The sequence below is a fragment of the Molossus molossus genome, unplaced genomic scaffold (assembly GCF_014108415.1).
Source record: "Molossus molossus isolate mMolMol1 unplaced genomic scaffold, mMolMol1.p scaffold_m16_p_22, whole genome shotgun sequence".
Taxonomy (NCBI): Eukaryota; Metazoa; Chordata; class Mammalia; order Chiroptera; family Molossidae; genus Molossus; species Molossus molossus.
Genome location: NW_023425358.1, coordinates 32,115,598 through 32,130,086, shown reverse-complemented (window position 1 = coordinate 32,130,086; position 14,489 = coordinate 32,115,598). Strand labels below are relative to the sequence as shown.

Sequence of the window (14,489 nt, the reverse complement as noted above, 5' to 3'; positions counted from 1 at the left end):
GCCCCTCAGGATACAGGTCCCTCTTGTAGGAGCTGCTGATGTAGCGACCACTTTCTGTCTTGATCTTCTTCTTGTCCTCCTGTCCTGACTGTCCCACAAAACGCTTCTTCTTCCGGTCCCTGCAGGAGAGCAAGCTGGGTGGGCTGCCGTGGACAGAGGTGGCCTGCTCCCGAGGCCTGTTTCCTCCCCTACCCGCTCACTGGGGTGCTGGATTCCAGAAAGGCAGCATGGCTATGCCTGGCATGCAGTAGGTGCTCAATCAAGGCCTGTCCCCTGCCCCGCCTCACCTTTCCCTGGTGGTGCAGGTCTCAAAGGCAGGGCGGGGGTCATCGGGAACTGGGGAGCCTAGGTCAAGGATAGGGTTCCCAACCCCCACTCTGCTGCCTCCTGGCTCTGAATGGGGGTGGGGTGGGGTTCATCAATGGAGACAATGGGGGAGAGTCACTGAGAGGGTGGGGGTGGTGTATTTCCTGCTCTAGGGATCCAAGGGGAGTCAGGACAGGCAGGGGTCACATGCCAGCTGTGTGGGACACGTGGCAGCCAGGCGGGCACGGAAGGGCTGTGCTGACGAGCTCACTCACCACTTGAGCTGCTGCCGGCCCCTGGTCAGGTTCTGGGCCTCGTCCCCCATCAGATCCAGGACAGCACCAGCTACCTGCTGCTCGAAGGCACCCCCGTTCTCACCAATGCTCAGGCTGCAAAGGGAGAGTGGGAGACACACAGGGTTGATGGGGGCCCGTTAGCCCCACCTGCCACATACACCCCCACTCCCCCATCCCCCGGCTGGCTGCTCACCCCGTTCCCACCAATGCTCAGGCTGCAAAGGGAGAGTGGGAGACACACAGGGTTGATGGGGGCCCGTTAGGCCCCACCTGCCACATACACCCCCACCCCCCCACCCCCGGCTGGCTGCTCACCCCCGTTCGCTGTCGAAGTCCTTGGGCCGATAGGGGACATAGAAATCCTGGTCCCGCTGCCGGGCCTCTTCCCTCCGCCTCTTGGCTCCACGATCAGGTCCTGGCTGCTGCCGCTTCCGGCCCATGACCTCTGTGAAGACGTCCTGGCAGACCGAGGCCCAGTCACACCTGCAGCCCCTGGGAACCCACATGCCTCCAACACCAGTCCCGCTAGGTGTTGCCATGTAGCCCCCCATTTTTTCTGCACGTGCAGCACAACCCCAACTCAAGCACCAGCCGAGCCAAGACGGGTTGGGGGGCCGAGGCGGAAAGGCCAACCAGGGAGGGACCCACATTCCAGAGCCAGCTTGGTCCCCCGGGCTGTGTGACCAAGGCGAGATCCTGCCCGTCTGGGCCTGGCCTTCTCTATGTGTTAGGGACTAGTCCAGGATTTTCAACTGTTACGTTTTGGCTACTGAACCCCCGTCCAAATCAAATGTAAGGGGTGGGCGAGCAGGCCAGGACCTCGCCCGCCAGGCGAACAGGACACCTGTGGTCCCGGTCTTGCCTCTGGCGCTTAAGCCCAGCATCTGACGCTGCCCATGTCATGCCTCGCTGATGCCAAGGGCCCTGCTCTGCCCCTTCCCGCCTGCCCCAGACCTCAGGCGCAGCCTGCTGTCGTGGTGATGACAAGGACACGGGCACCAGTGGGACCCGTCACGTGCTGTGCTGCGTGTGCCCCGCAAGCCAAGGAGCAGGCCCCAGCCACGCGGCCGCAGGGTCTGGCCCACAGCGCTGTGCAAACAGACGTCCCTGAAATTCACTTGGTGGCAGAAGCCGACCAGAGCTGAAGGGGGAGGGGCTATCTAGGTGGTGTCTGTCCCCTCGGTGTGGGGACCGGCAGGTTTGTGGTGGAACCTCCAATGCATCTGATGGTGGTGACACCCAGACCCCACTGAGGTGCTATGTCACACACACTGCACCCACCCTAAAGATTCTGAATCCCAAAACATGTCTGGTCCCAGGGTTCAGGAGAGGGTGGGGGACGAGTCCCACAACCTCATTCTACAGGCGGAGGCTGAGTCACTGATTTCCACGTGTCAGGCATCGGCCGGAATCACTGAATCCACCCCAGTGACTGCGCAAAGCCCTGAGGACAGTCCCATGGCTGCTGGGTCTTGACCACCCCTTGCCCCAACCCCAGGCCGACTCCAGGGTCCCCAGGTGGGGCCTGTACCTCCACACTCTCTCCCTCCGCCGCCTCCTCCTCCTCCTCAGGCTGCGCCTGCTGTGGCGCTGGGCAGCTGGGGGCTGGGCTGGCCAGGCTCCCCTGACGCTCCTGACGGCCCTGCTGGAAGCTGGTGATGGCCTTGCGGTCCTTCTGCCGCTTGGCACGCATCACCTGGCTGCTCGGGTCCCGGCTGGAGGCGTTGATCTCAAAGATGGTCTGTGGAGGTGACGTCCGAGTCCACCCACTGGCCTCTCCTCCCCAGTTCCACCTTCACCAGCCTGGTGGGCGGCTCTCCATGGCATTCCTCCCCAAGTCCCTGCCACCCCCAGGTGGGTGCTCTCCTCCCCCGTTCCACCTTCACCAGCCTGGTGGGCGGCTCTCCATGGCATTCCTCCCCAGGTCCCTGCCACCCCCAGGTGGGTGCTCTCCTCCCCCGTTCCACCTTCACCAGCCGGGTGGGCGGCTCTCCATGGCATTCCTCCCCAAGTCCCTGCCACCCCCAGGTGGGTGCTCTCATTATCTGCATTTCAGTCAGGAAGGGCGCCCCAGAGAGGGCAGGTAACCTGCCCAAGGTCACACAGCGGGGACGTCAGCCCAAGGCCGCCTGGCTCTGAAGCCAGTGCTCTTGGCCAGGAAACTCCAGCTCCTGTTCCTGGGCGGGTTGCCGGGCAGGCTCGCCCACTCCTGGGCGGGTCTCCCTGCTCTAGTGCGCACCCGCTAGTACAAGGTGGGGTGCTCAGGGGGAAGCCGGCTCCTCGGGCCTCTAACCGGCCCAGGGCCTGTCACTGCCCCTGCCAGCCTCAGCCCAGCACTGGGAAGTGGGAAGGAAAGCTTCCACACGGGGATACGGGGATCCAGGGACCCGCGGTGGACAGCAGGGGCGGCTCCAGAACAAGGCCGCCTGTGCACAGGCTAACAGAGCTGGGGGAAACCCCGCCCCGCGGCGCCGGCGCCCCGCCCTCACTCACTGTGCGTGCGCGGTACTGCTTGATGCTGTCCACCAGCCTCAGCCGCTGCAGCTCCTTCTCCTCGAAGCGCGAGCCTGGCGGGGACGGAGGTGTGAGGCCGGGGCTCAACTCTGCAGGGCTTGCGCGCCGCCCCTGCCCTTCATGGGCACTCACTGAAGAGGGGGTGCAGGCCCAGCCCCGCGAAGTCCAGCTCCTTGGCCCGCTTGATGGACTCTGGAGAGGGCGCGGGCCGTGAGCGCACGTACTGCTGCTGGGCGTTGTCGGCCACGCGACCCAGGCCTCGCAGCTCCAGAGACGCCTCCAGGGTGCTCCGCAGGCCGCAGTCCTCGTCGTCCACCACGCTCTGGGGCACCCGGCCCAGCACGCCGTCCGCGCCGACTGCACCTGCTGCCCCACGCGGAGCCTGGTCAGAGGCCTGCCGCGTGGCCCATCTGCCCGTGGCCCGGCCTCCCTTGCCGGTCCCACGCTGGCCCCCGAATCACAGAACTATCCCGGTGGTTGCCAATGTGTACTACGTAGTCAGGCCTACGATGGAGACTCTTTTTTTTGTCATGATTCCCTAAACAATACAGTATAACACCTATTTACATAGCATTTGCATTGTATTATGATAAGTAAACCAGAGGTGGTTTAAAGTTACAGGAGGATGTGTATAGGTTCTATGCAAATATGATGCCATTTGACAGGAGGGACTTGAGCATCCTAGGATTTAGGTATCCAAGGGGCCCTGGAACCAAGCCCCTGCGAATACCGAACAGGGATCTTCTCCTGGGGTCAAATCCAGCTCCGCCCCTACCAAAGTCAGGACAGCTTTGCCCCGCCCACGTCACGAACTCCACAGGGGACCTCGGCCTGCCCCTGCCTCCACTCACCTGAGGGCTCCTCGTGGGGGCGGGCGAGGGTGAGGGCGCGGCCCAGGAACAGGTGCAGATCCAGCAGGTAGGGGACCTCATCCGGGGCCACCAAGGAGTAGGCTGTGCCACTTCGGCCAGCCCGGGCCACACGACCTTCAGGAGGAGGCGGGAAGCTTCAGCAAAGGAAAGTCCCCACAGCCCAGCACAACTGCCCCACCCTAAGGGCGCAAAGCAGGACACCTCGCCGAGCTGGCGTCCCCACCTACGAAGGGGAAGGGGCACCGGAGACTGCTGGGTTCCCTGCGCAAGAATGCCTGAGCCTTCCCAGCGCTCTGGGAAGGGAGCAGACAGGCGGGGCACTGCTCATGGTCAGTGTCGAGTCTTCAGCAACCCCACTTCGGGGGCTTCTTTCCCCAAAGACGGAGCCAAGACCGCAGAGATGCACACACACGCCTACTGCAGCTCCGCCCGGAACAGCCCCAGCTGGAAGCCACTTCGGGACTTAGGAGAGAGCGCTGGGTGGGCTAATTGGCTGGCGACCACGGGGTGCTGGTTATACAGCAAAGGAAAGGGGCCGGCAAATGGGCCCGGAGGCCGAACCCACCTGACAGCCTGTCTGTGTAAACAGCCTTATTGTGTCGGTACAAGATCACTTACATGCAGTCTGTGGCTGCTTTCATGCTATAAGGACCAAGCCCAGAAAGAGACCACATGGTCCCCAAAGCCTACAGTATTTATTCCCCAGCCCTTGACAGAAACAGCCTGTCCACCCATCACGGAGTGACATTGAATGGCGGACAGAAAACACGCATGGTGATCACTGATGCAAGAAAAGGTCACAGAAAAGAATGCCCGGAGCGATTTTAAGTTTGTGTTAAGTAAACCCATGTGGAACATTCCATTTTGTCTCATTTCTGCAGTAAAACAGTGTCACCACATTGGGGAGATTCATTTGGGGTGGTCTGATTTACACTGTTGGTCAGGGGGTGCATGAGAAATTCCCTTTGGGGGTTCTGGGGCCCCCGCAAGGAACAACAGAGCCAGCTCTTCCCTGAGCAGTGGGAACTAGGGCACAGCGAGGGGCAACCAGCAGGGCTGGCTCCTTACCCACGCGGTGCAGAAAGAGCTTGCCCTTGGCCGGGAAGCTGTAGTTGATGACGTTGTCCAGCAGCGGGATGTCCAGCCCCCGGGCTGCCAGGTCAGTGACGATGAGGGCGGAGCACTTCCCGTGGGTGAACTTGGCGAGGTTGATCTTGCGGGCCGTCTGGTCCAAGGCGCTGTATATGTGGGCACAGCTCACCCGCTGGGTGGTCAGCAGCTGCTCAGAGCCAAGACGGAAGGAAGGGAGAGGGGTGAGGAGACTTGGAGAGCAGGCCGGGCCACGGCGGGGATGCCACGACCTGGCTGGTGGGGAGCCTCATCCTGACTCTACCACTAACCACTGCATGACCTTGGGCGAGTGACCTGACCTCCCTGTGCCTTCACTCCCCTCACGTGTAGAATGGGGAGAAGAGTTCCTTCTTTGTAGCTCTGTCATAAGGGTTAAATGAGTTAATGCATATGCCGTGCTGAGAACACAGCCCAGACCACAGGAAGCACGTGGAAGTGTTCACTGCTCTCTGAATATTACTATTTTGGTCTCATTCATCAGTGACCCCAGCAGCTGCACCCCAGGAGGAAGCACTGCTAAACGTATGACGAATAAGTGAAACCCAGTGAACTGTGTACTCGGAAAACAGACCCCAGGTGTGGCTGACCAGGGAAGGGGCCCCAGCAGCCTTCAGGGCACAGAGACCCCCATACTTAATATAGCCAAGGTCACAGGTGTACACGTACGGAAAAACTCATCAAACTGCTCACGTAAGATTACGGCACTTTTGCCCTGGCCGGTTTGGCTCAGCGGTTAGAGTGCCCGCCTGCGGTCCGGAGAGACCCGGGTTCGGTTCCCGCTAAGGGCACGTACCTCGGTTGCAGTTTGTCTCCGACCCTGGTTGGTCGTGCGGGTGGCAGCCACTCGATGTGTCCCTTTCACATCGATGTTTCTCACTCTCTCTCTTCCTCTCTCTCCCTCCCACTCTGTCTGTACAAAAAAATGGAAAAATGTCCTCGGGTGAGGATAAAAAAAATAAATAAATAAAAAAAGATTACGGCACTTTCATAGCTACTGCATGCAGGGTACACCTCATTTTTAAAAAGCAAAACACACGGGACACTGAAAATGTATAGAAAAATGATAGGATGGCTGGGAAATACTTCAAAATAACCTGGATGGAGGAGAGAGCAATAGACGAATCAAAACTGGCCATGAGTTGATAACTGAGTACCTGAGAATTCATTATGCTATTGTCTAACTGTAGTATGTACTTGAAATTTTTATAATGAAAAGTTCAAAATAAAAAAATACCAAGTCCCGGCTAGGCCCATGTCCTGCTCGGGTGCTGCCCTCTGGTGTCTGTACATGGAACTGCAGCCCCAAGCTAATGAAGGCGCAGATCCCCAGGAGATGGTCAAAGTGCTATCTTCCTCAACCTGCCGGGGGCGCTCACCTCACTGAGGTACTCCGCGTGGTGCTTTGTGGCCACGAACACCACGGTCTGGTCCTGGGGCCGCACGACATTGCGCAGGAGGTAGAGGAGCACAGCGGCCTTGGTGTCCTCCCGCACAAGGAAGAAGGAGGTCTGCAGGGAGAGAGGCGATGAGAGTCGGCTCTCAGGGCCCCAGCCAGGGCCTGGAGGGGGACACAGGCAGAGCCTCACCTTGAGCTGCTCATTGAGTTTGGCGTCCACATCTAGCCGAATGAGTACAGGCTCCGTGAGGCCTGAGGTGGGTACAGAAGGGGGGGGGAGGGGGTGAGTCAATGAAGGACAAGGCCCCTGGGCCCAGACCCTGACCCAAGTTCACTCACCAGCCCGGGCGAACTCCACCAGCATTTTGGGCAATGTGGCAGAGAACAGGACCATCTGGTGGCCCCCGGGGAGGCGGCTGATGATCTCCTGCAGCTGCTCTGCAAAGCCCATTTCAAAGAGCCTGGGAGGGCGAAGGGCGGACAAGGTCAGGAGAGGGGCTTCCATTCCAGTGAGTGCCAAACCTGTCATCCTCGTCCCCAACACACTCTCCCCGCGTGGACTTGTGTTTGCCTCACGTGTTTCTTTAACTCAGCTCACTTTTTCTCTGACTTTATCCTAAGCAATAATGACCCTGAAATCTTGGATCTGATCTGTTTCTCACAAATTCGTACTGAAATGAATGACAGCAGCCCTCGCTCTGTGTCAGGCACCATTCTGAGTTCTTTTCTTTTTTAAAAAAATATGTTATTATTGATTTTTTTAGAGAGAAAAAAAGGGAGAGAGAGAAACATCGATATGAGAAACATCAATCAACTGCCTCTTGCACGCCCCCTACTGGGCATCGAGCCTGTAACCAGGGCATGTGCCCAACCAGGTATAGAACTGGGACCTCTCAACCTGTCAGTCCACGGGACAAGGTTCAATCCACTGAGCCACACGGGCTAGGCCATTCTGAGTTCTTTAGAAATACCAGCTCCTGAGTCCTCACAGCACCCTTAGAGACACATGCTCTTTAATCCCTACTCCAAGGTCAAGGCCACGCAGGCCCCCAAGACCCTCAGTGATCTGCCCAAGTTCAAAGAGCTGGGAATTGATACCACCTGTATTCTCGATTCTGTGCTACTTTTTCTAACTTTGAAATCACATGTTTGTTTTATTATTCTTTCCAATATTCCCCAAAGCAATACAAGGGAAAACTGTTGGTCTGGGGAGCCCATCTGCTTTGGGAAACCTGTGGTGTGTGGCTCGTATCTGGGGAAACTGCTGTGATCCCATCGTGGGTCCCCTGGCAGAGCCTTCCTCCCAGCAACCCCAGCTCCCTCTGAGCTCCCAGCCTGAGCCAAACTGGACACTGCATGGGGTGTACCTGTCAGCCTCGTCAAACACCACGTACTCCACACTCTGAAGCTTCAGGTTCATCTCCACAGCCACGTGCATCAGGCGTCCAGGGGTTGCGATGATTCTGGAAGAGGTGTGCAGGCCAGGTCACCCAGGGCCACCAGCAGAGCCCTCCTCGTACTCCCCAGCCGTTGGCCATCTGGGAAGGGACCCCAGAGCATTATCCCCAATCCAAACTCACATGTCAGGATTTTCATGCAGGGCTGAAAACTGGTCTTCCATTCTAGGGAGAAGGGGAGGTGTCAACTTGATAGAACAGGTCTCTGTCTAGTCCCTCTCCCGTCCCATACCAAATGCCCAGGTGAGTCCCACTCCCTGACCCCAGACATGCAACTAGGGAAAGGCTACTGCTGACATCCTAGGCAAAGGCACTGCCCTGACACTTCACACATACATCGCTCGCCATCATGAACCATAGAGGTGGTAAACTGTAATGTAGGCAAAAAAGCACTGGACAGCAAAACACTCAGAATTGACAGCGACCGCTGACAGTGACATTGAGAATAAGGAAGGGGCTGCCCTGTGAGGGAGACACTGTGGAGTAGGGAAGGGGCACAGCAGGAGACCAAGTTCTAATCTCAGCTGTACTACCAAATCACTGCATGGCTCTGGGCCCATCACCTCCTCAGTTTGCACACCTGTGAAACAGGTGTGGTGCCAGCCACCTCGGGAGGAGGGTACCAGCATGTCGGGAAAAATACATTTTGCAAATCTGAGCTGTTACAAACACGCTTTGATGTTTGCACGTGCCGCTTTAAACCACCGCTAAAGCACACACAACTACGCTACCCGCTTCGGTGACCTGTGCCCCGCCAGCTGTCTTTCAGGAGCATCAGAACCTTTGCAGTGCTTGTGTTGGAACGTTTTTTCATATTTTACTGCGTTTCCCTTGTTAGTTTTTTTGGAATGTGCCGAGAACTTGCTATTGTTAATAAGACTTGCAGGCTGCTTCACTCCCATACCCTGGAGGCATGGAGTGTGCCTGCATGGGTATGGGGGTGTGGGAGTGTGGGTGACCGTGGCCCGGGGCCAAGGGGCTCTTACTTGTCCCCGCCTAGGATCAGAGCAGTCTTGAGGCCGGTGAACTTGCCCAGCTGTGGGGAGAGAGAAAGATTGAGAGGGGGTGAGATGACAGCCCACTACGACCTCCCCACTGGTCCCAGCTCAGCCTGCACTGCCCCCCACCCCACCCCGTCCCTGACACACCTCCTTGGTGAACTTCATTGTCTGCAGGGCCAGCTCCCGGGTGGGCGAGAGGACGAGGGCACGGGCCCCGGTCTGAGCGCTGCGGGTCTTGAGCCGCTCGAACATGGGGATGAGGAAGCAGGCTGTCTTGCCACTGCCTGTCCGGGCCATGGCCACCACGTCTTTGCCATCCAGGATCACCGGGATGGTCTGGAGAGGAAGAGGGAGGGCGGGGCGGGGTCAGCTCCTGCACGCACACACCATGTCACCCGGAGCTTCGAGTTCCGGGCCAACAGGGCATCCCAGTGAACGGGAGGGGCCTGTTGCCCAGCCCCACCCCCACTCTGCACAGCTTCTCTGCACACCTCCAGGGACGAGCAGCTCTTACCCCAACTCTAACCACTGCTTGAACATCCTTCTTCGGATTAAGCCAGACTCTACCTCCCTGACTATTCTTCCTCCTCGGGACCCCAGAGGAATGTCTCCTTGGCTAAATGTCTGAGGACAACAATCACGTGCCCTGGGTGACAACAGGGAGCCTGCGAGCTGCCCGTGCAGGGCCTCAGCCATGAACAGCCTTACAGGGCAGAGGCCCAGGGCCGACTCTCCTCTTTGCTGGACCAACTTTCCCCACCCGTGAAAAAGGCAAGCTTGTGGGGCTTCCGAATAAGAGGGACGACAGACGTGACAGCTGGGACAAGGGGTGTCCAACAAGAGGCCAGAGAGAGGGCCCAGTCGCTCTTCCCCTCCTCCCGACACCATCAGCCCTCCCCGCCACGCACCTTCCTCTGGATGGGTGTTGGCACCTTATAGCCCTTCTTCATGATGCCTTTGAACACCGGGTAGCTCAAGCCTGGGAAAGACACAGGAGTAGGAATGACTGGGGGTTGGGGGAGCCCCCTCGGCACCACCTTCCAGAATACTACACAGGACAAATGACTCTTACATTGTCAAATAAGTAGCAAGAGAAAAAAGAAAGCAATAGAGCAAACCCAATTGATTAACTGAAACTTAAGAGACAAATCTATAGCCCGGCTGGTGTGGCTCAGTGGTTGAGCATCAACCCATGCAGCAAGAGGTTGCTGGTCAGGGCACATTCCCAGGTTGTGGGCCAAATCCCTAGTGGAAGGCATGCAGGAGGCAGCCAATCAATGTTCTCTCTCTCTCTTTCTCTCCCTCTCCCTTCCTCTCTCTCTAAAATCTAAATAAAGGAAAAAAAAAAGAGAAATCTACTGATTATGGGGTATGAACCATATGTGGTGGATTCTGATGGGAACACACTCTTAATGCCTGAGACACTGGGGTCTGAATGATGACGGGGCTTGGACGGTACCAAGAACTATGCGTTCGTTTCAGGTGAGTAGGGTCCTGCCTCTCTCGGAGGTAAGCAGGCCGTGTTTAGGGATACAAGGAGGGGATGTCTGGGACTCACTTCAGAATCCTCCAGGATGATGGGGCCCAGTGGGTGGGGTGGGACTAAAATAGGACTAGAAACAGTTGCAGCTGGGATGGGTAGGTGGCGACTCACTGTATTCCATTTTTTGTATGTTTGAAATTTATAATTAGAAGAAAAGGGTGTTACGGGACAAGGGCCCATGACACGTGCAAGCATGGGTGCTGACAAATGAGGCACGTGGTGCTATAAGGGGGAGCAGGAGGCCTGAAGACAGGAAAGCACCCTAGTTTTAGCTGCTTCTTGGTCAATTATCTTTGTGATTCACAAAGACAAGAAATGGCCACATGTAAATGTTTTTATTTGCTTTTTTTCTTTGGTTTTTGATAAATGTTAGCCAGTTTTTAATATAGTTATTGGCTGTCTAGATTCCTTTTGTGAGTTGACTATTCATGTTCTTCACCCAAGTTTCTATTGAGGTGTCTGTCTTTTCCTTATTAATTTGTAAAAGCTCTTTGCATATTAGGGATATTTACCCTTGTCTGGCCCATAGGTTGCAAATATACTCCCAATACAGCATTTACTTTAACATAGTTTACAGTGTTTTTTGGCATACACGTGTCTAATTGAAAAAAAAGTTGAACGGTGCTTGGGTCACAATTAGAAAGTCCTTCCTTCCCTTTCTAGGATTATAAAAATGTTCATGACATGTAAATCTTTGCTCCAGATGCTACTGATTTGTTAACAGCAAGAAAGAGAGTTCAGCCCAGCCGGTGTGGCTCAGTGGTTGAGTGTCGACCCATGCACCAAGAAGCTGCTACTTCGATTCCTGGTCAGGGCATGTGACCAGGTTGTGGGCCAAATCCCCAGTGGGGGGCATGCAGGAGAGCACCAATCAATGTTCTCACTCATCGATGTTTCTATCTCTCTCTCTCCCTCTCCCTTTCTTTCTCTCTAAAATCAATAAAAAAATTTAAAAAAAGAGTTCAGCTGTATTTCCATCTAGCCAGGTTTCCCAATCCCACCCAACTATTGCATCTTTTCCCCTCTGCTCTGAAATGCTGTTGTCATATAGTAAATCCTCAAATGTCTTTGCCTGTTCCTGCACTAGCGTCACCCTCCGTCCTGCTCTAATTGCTCTCTCACTCCGTCAGGCCCGTTGCCCCCTCGAGAAGGCTCTGACTGGCTTTGAAACTGTGTCTGCTGCCTCAGTCTACCTAATACCTCCCACAGTGCTGGGCCCAGAGCAGAGCTTGGAGGGTGTGATAACCCCCGGCTGCTACTCCCCCAATTCCCCAGATGCCTGGTTCACCCACCCATGGACTGGAAGCCTCCCGACTTCTTCTTCTTCTTGTTCTGGGCTCGTACCATCTCCCGCGTGTCCGGCTCCACGTCCGAGGTGCATTCCGAGGTGGGGAAGGCAGGCAGTGGTCTGCCAGGTCCCAGCTAGGAGGGAGGAGAAGAGGAAACATCACGGCAGGCACATCAGGCCAATGGGGGCAGGGAGGGGGCTGTTGTGTTGTCAGTCTGTGCCCCATTTGAGCCGATGACCCTCTTGCCAGATTACATGACTTCCCTACTACAGGGCTCTCCTCTGACTGGGCCAGGACAGGGCAGAGGGGCAAAGAGTGGGCTCTGCAGACCGACTGCTGGTGTTTCAATCCCAACTCTGTCACTTACCACCTGAGACCTCACGCAAGGGCCTTAATCTTCCCTGAGTCTGTGTTTCCACTTCTGGGAACTGGATGACAAGCGCATATGCCTCACAGGGTGTTGTGAAGACTAAATGGTGAGTGTGAAGCTCAGAACAGTGCCCAGTAGGTAGACGGTGATAACATCACCATCATCGTCATCCTGGCCTGTCATTCAAAGCCCTCGAAATGAAAACCTCTAGAGAGCCCATCAAAACTTCTACTATGTGTGAAGTACTAGACTTTTCCATGCTGCTCTGCCCCCCTCTTCTCAATCCCCTTTCTGATTCATCACCCTTACCCAGTTCTGGTCTCTCTCGTGCCTGCCTCCTCTCTGCCCATCCAGGGCCCACTTGTCCCAGCATAGCTAAGTCTAACCCACACACCTCCTCTGGGAAGCCTTCTCAGACTACAGGGCTGTCCCCTTCCTGTCAGAAATAACATGTATGGACCACTAATTCATAATAATGCCTAGAGCTTACATGGCTCTTACTCTAAGCCAGGTGCTAAGCATTCATATACGTTAACCCACTTAATCCTTACGACAACCCCAGGAAGTGGGTGCTATTATTTTGTCATCTTACAGAGAAGGAAACGGAGGCACAGAGAGGTGACGTGACCTGCCTAAGATCACACAGACAGCAGGTGGGAGAATCAGAGTCTATGTTCTTTCCACTGTGACCCTCTATGGTCCATGACACCATCTAGGTCAGGGCTTACAGCCCTTCTAGTATATTCTGTGAGCTAAGAATGGTCATATACATTTTAAAACACTGTCAAAAAGTCAAAGAAGACAGTGACTTTATAGGGCCCTGCAAAGCCTAAAACACTTACCATCTATTTCGTCCTCGGAGGAAAAATTTGCCAACCACGGCTCTAGACACATAACAACAAAGTCCCTGGAACACACAGTGCCCAGCATTTCCCGAATGAGTAGAACATGGGAACATGTCATTTAATCCTTTCCAGAGCCTGTGAGGCACATAGAATCATCAGCCTTCTTCACAAGTGGAAACTTCTACCTTCTACAGATGTGGCTCAGAGAGGTTAAGCAACTTCTCCATTATCCCACAGCCTGAACTGGGTTGAGCCAGATTTGAACACAGGGATGAGCCAGGGCACAGCCCTTAGTCTGAACCACATCCTTGGGCTCGTCTTTGGTACTTAGTACTCTGCCCTCCTGTTCATTACCTTTAGCAGTCTCTCCACATGTATAGAGCACCTACTGCATGCCAGGTACCGGCTAGGCTGGGGAAACAGTGGGATAAGGTCTGGTCCCTGCCCTGGACGGGTATAGACCACTCTCTTCATATAGACACCCACTCATTCATCTACTTACTGAGAGCTACCCTGTGCCAGGCACCGGCTGGGCACAGAGCTGTGGGGAATAATGGGCTACTGCACTCCCTCCTCATTTACATACAGTTGGCACTCTGTAGTGGACACAGCACAGAGTGAAACAGACTGAATCCAGACAGTCCCGGGTTTGAATCCCGGCTCGTCTACTCCCAAACTGTGAGGTCTCGGTCAACTTCCTTTACCAGTCTGAGCCTCAGTTTCCGCCTCTGGGAAATGGGATGACAATACTTAGCTGATAGGGTTGGTGTGAGGATTAAATAAGGCTGGCAAAGCTTAACACGGTGCCTGAAACACACTGGTTGATGAACAAACCCAAGTTTAATTGATTACTAATAGTTTCCCAGAGGCTTGGGGGATCACTGTCCCAACCTACCGGGTTCGGCCTCCCTTTAATTCAACCTCTCAAGAATCCCCTAAACTCTCAAAAGTCAGAGCTTCTGCATCTACACTTTTCATTGGACGAATGGGCACTAGGACCCGCCCCTCGAGTAGGAGGTAGCCAATGAGGAGCGTAAAACCAAACGCCGGCCCGGAAGGCCGCAGCCTCTGGAACGCGGTGGCTCGGTCGGTCAGACCGGGCCTGACGGCCCCGACACACGTGATCCGACCGGCGGTCCTGCCCCGATCCCTTGCCAGCTGACCTCTCCCCACCCTTGGTAGTGCCCGCTCCCCAGCTGGGGAAACTGAGGCCGCGGGGCGCCGCACGGAGCCGGGGTTCGGGCTCCAACGTGTGTCCCTGCCCCGCGATCCCACCTTCTGAGCCCGGGTGTCATCTTCCGCCTGGATCTCAAACTCGCCGTCCTCCGAGTCGCTGCTGCGGGCTTCAGAGGTTGCGCCCCGGCGCTTCCGAAGCCCCTTCTTTTTCTTCCGCTGGGCCATAGCAGCGCGGGACCGCGGTCGGGCCGCCGGGCGCGTGCCGGCAGCCATGCGGGGCCGGCGCAGGAGAA

At 56.0% G+C, this 14,489-nt stretch overlaps 1 protein-coding gene across 2 annotated transcripts in view; it reads right to left on the bottom strand.

The window, feature by feature from the left end:
* Positions 1 to 14,489, bottom strand: part of DDX54 (DEAD-box helicase 54) — a 15,864-nt gene extending 1,375 nt beyond the window's left edge. Inside the window, exons 1-18 of one of the 2 annotated variants that reach the window (XM_036276700.1) lie at positions 14,296 to 14,489; positions 11,809 to 11,938; positions 9,882 to 9,952; positions 9,121 to 9,309; positions 8,959 to 9,008; positions 8,096 to 8,137; positions 7,883 to 7,978; positions 6,855 to 6,976; positions 6,706 to 6,767; positions 6,496 to 6,627; positions 5,057 to 5,267; positions 3,968 to 4,102; positions 3,249 to 3,479; positions 3,096 to 3,169; positions 2,134 to 2,343; positions 918 to 1,060; positions 582 to 695; positions 15 to 119 (exon numbers count right to left, since the gene is read on the bottom strand). In XM_036276700.1, coding sequence (XP_036132593.1) covers positions 15 to 119; positions 582 to 695; positions 918 to 1,060; positions 2,134 to 2,343; positions 3,096 to 3,169; positions 3,249 to 3,479; positions 3,968 to 4,102; positions 5,057 to 5,267; positions 6,496 to 6,627; positions 6,706 to 6,767; positions 6,855 to 6,976; positions 7,883 to 7,978; positions 8,096 to 8,137; positions 8,959 to 9,008; positions 9,121 to 9,309; positions 9,882 to 9,952; positions 11,809 to 11,938; positions 14,296 to 14,469 — 2,291 coding nt within the window. In that variant the 5' untranslated portion in view covers positions 14,470 to 14,489. Of the gene's footprint in view, positions 1 to 14; positions 120 to 581; positions 696 to 917; positions 1,061 to 2,133; positions 2,344 to 3,095; positions 3,170 to 3,248; positions 3,483 to 3,967; positions 4,103 to 5,056; positions 5,268 to 6,495; positions 6,628 to 6,705; positions 6,768 to 6,854; positions 6,977 to 7,882; positions 7,979 to 8,095; positions 8,138 to 8,958; positions 9,009 to 9,120; positions 9,310 to 9,881; positions 9,953 to 11,808; positions 11,939 to 14,295 lie in introns of both variants that reach the window. The other variant, XM_036276699.1, reaches the window with a different exon arrangement.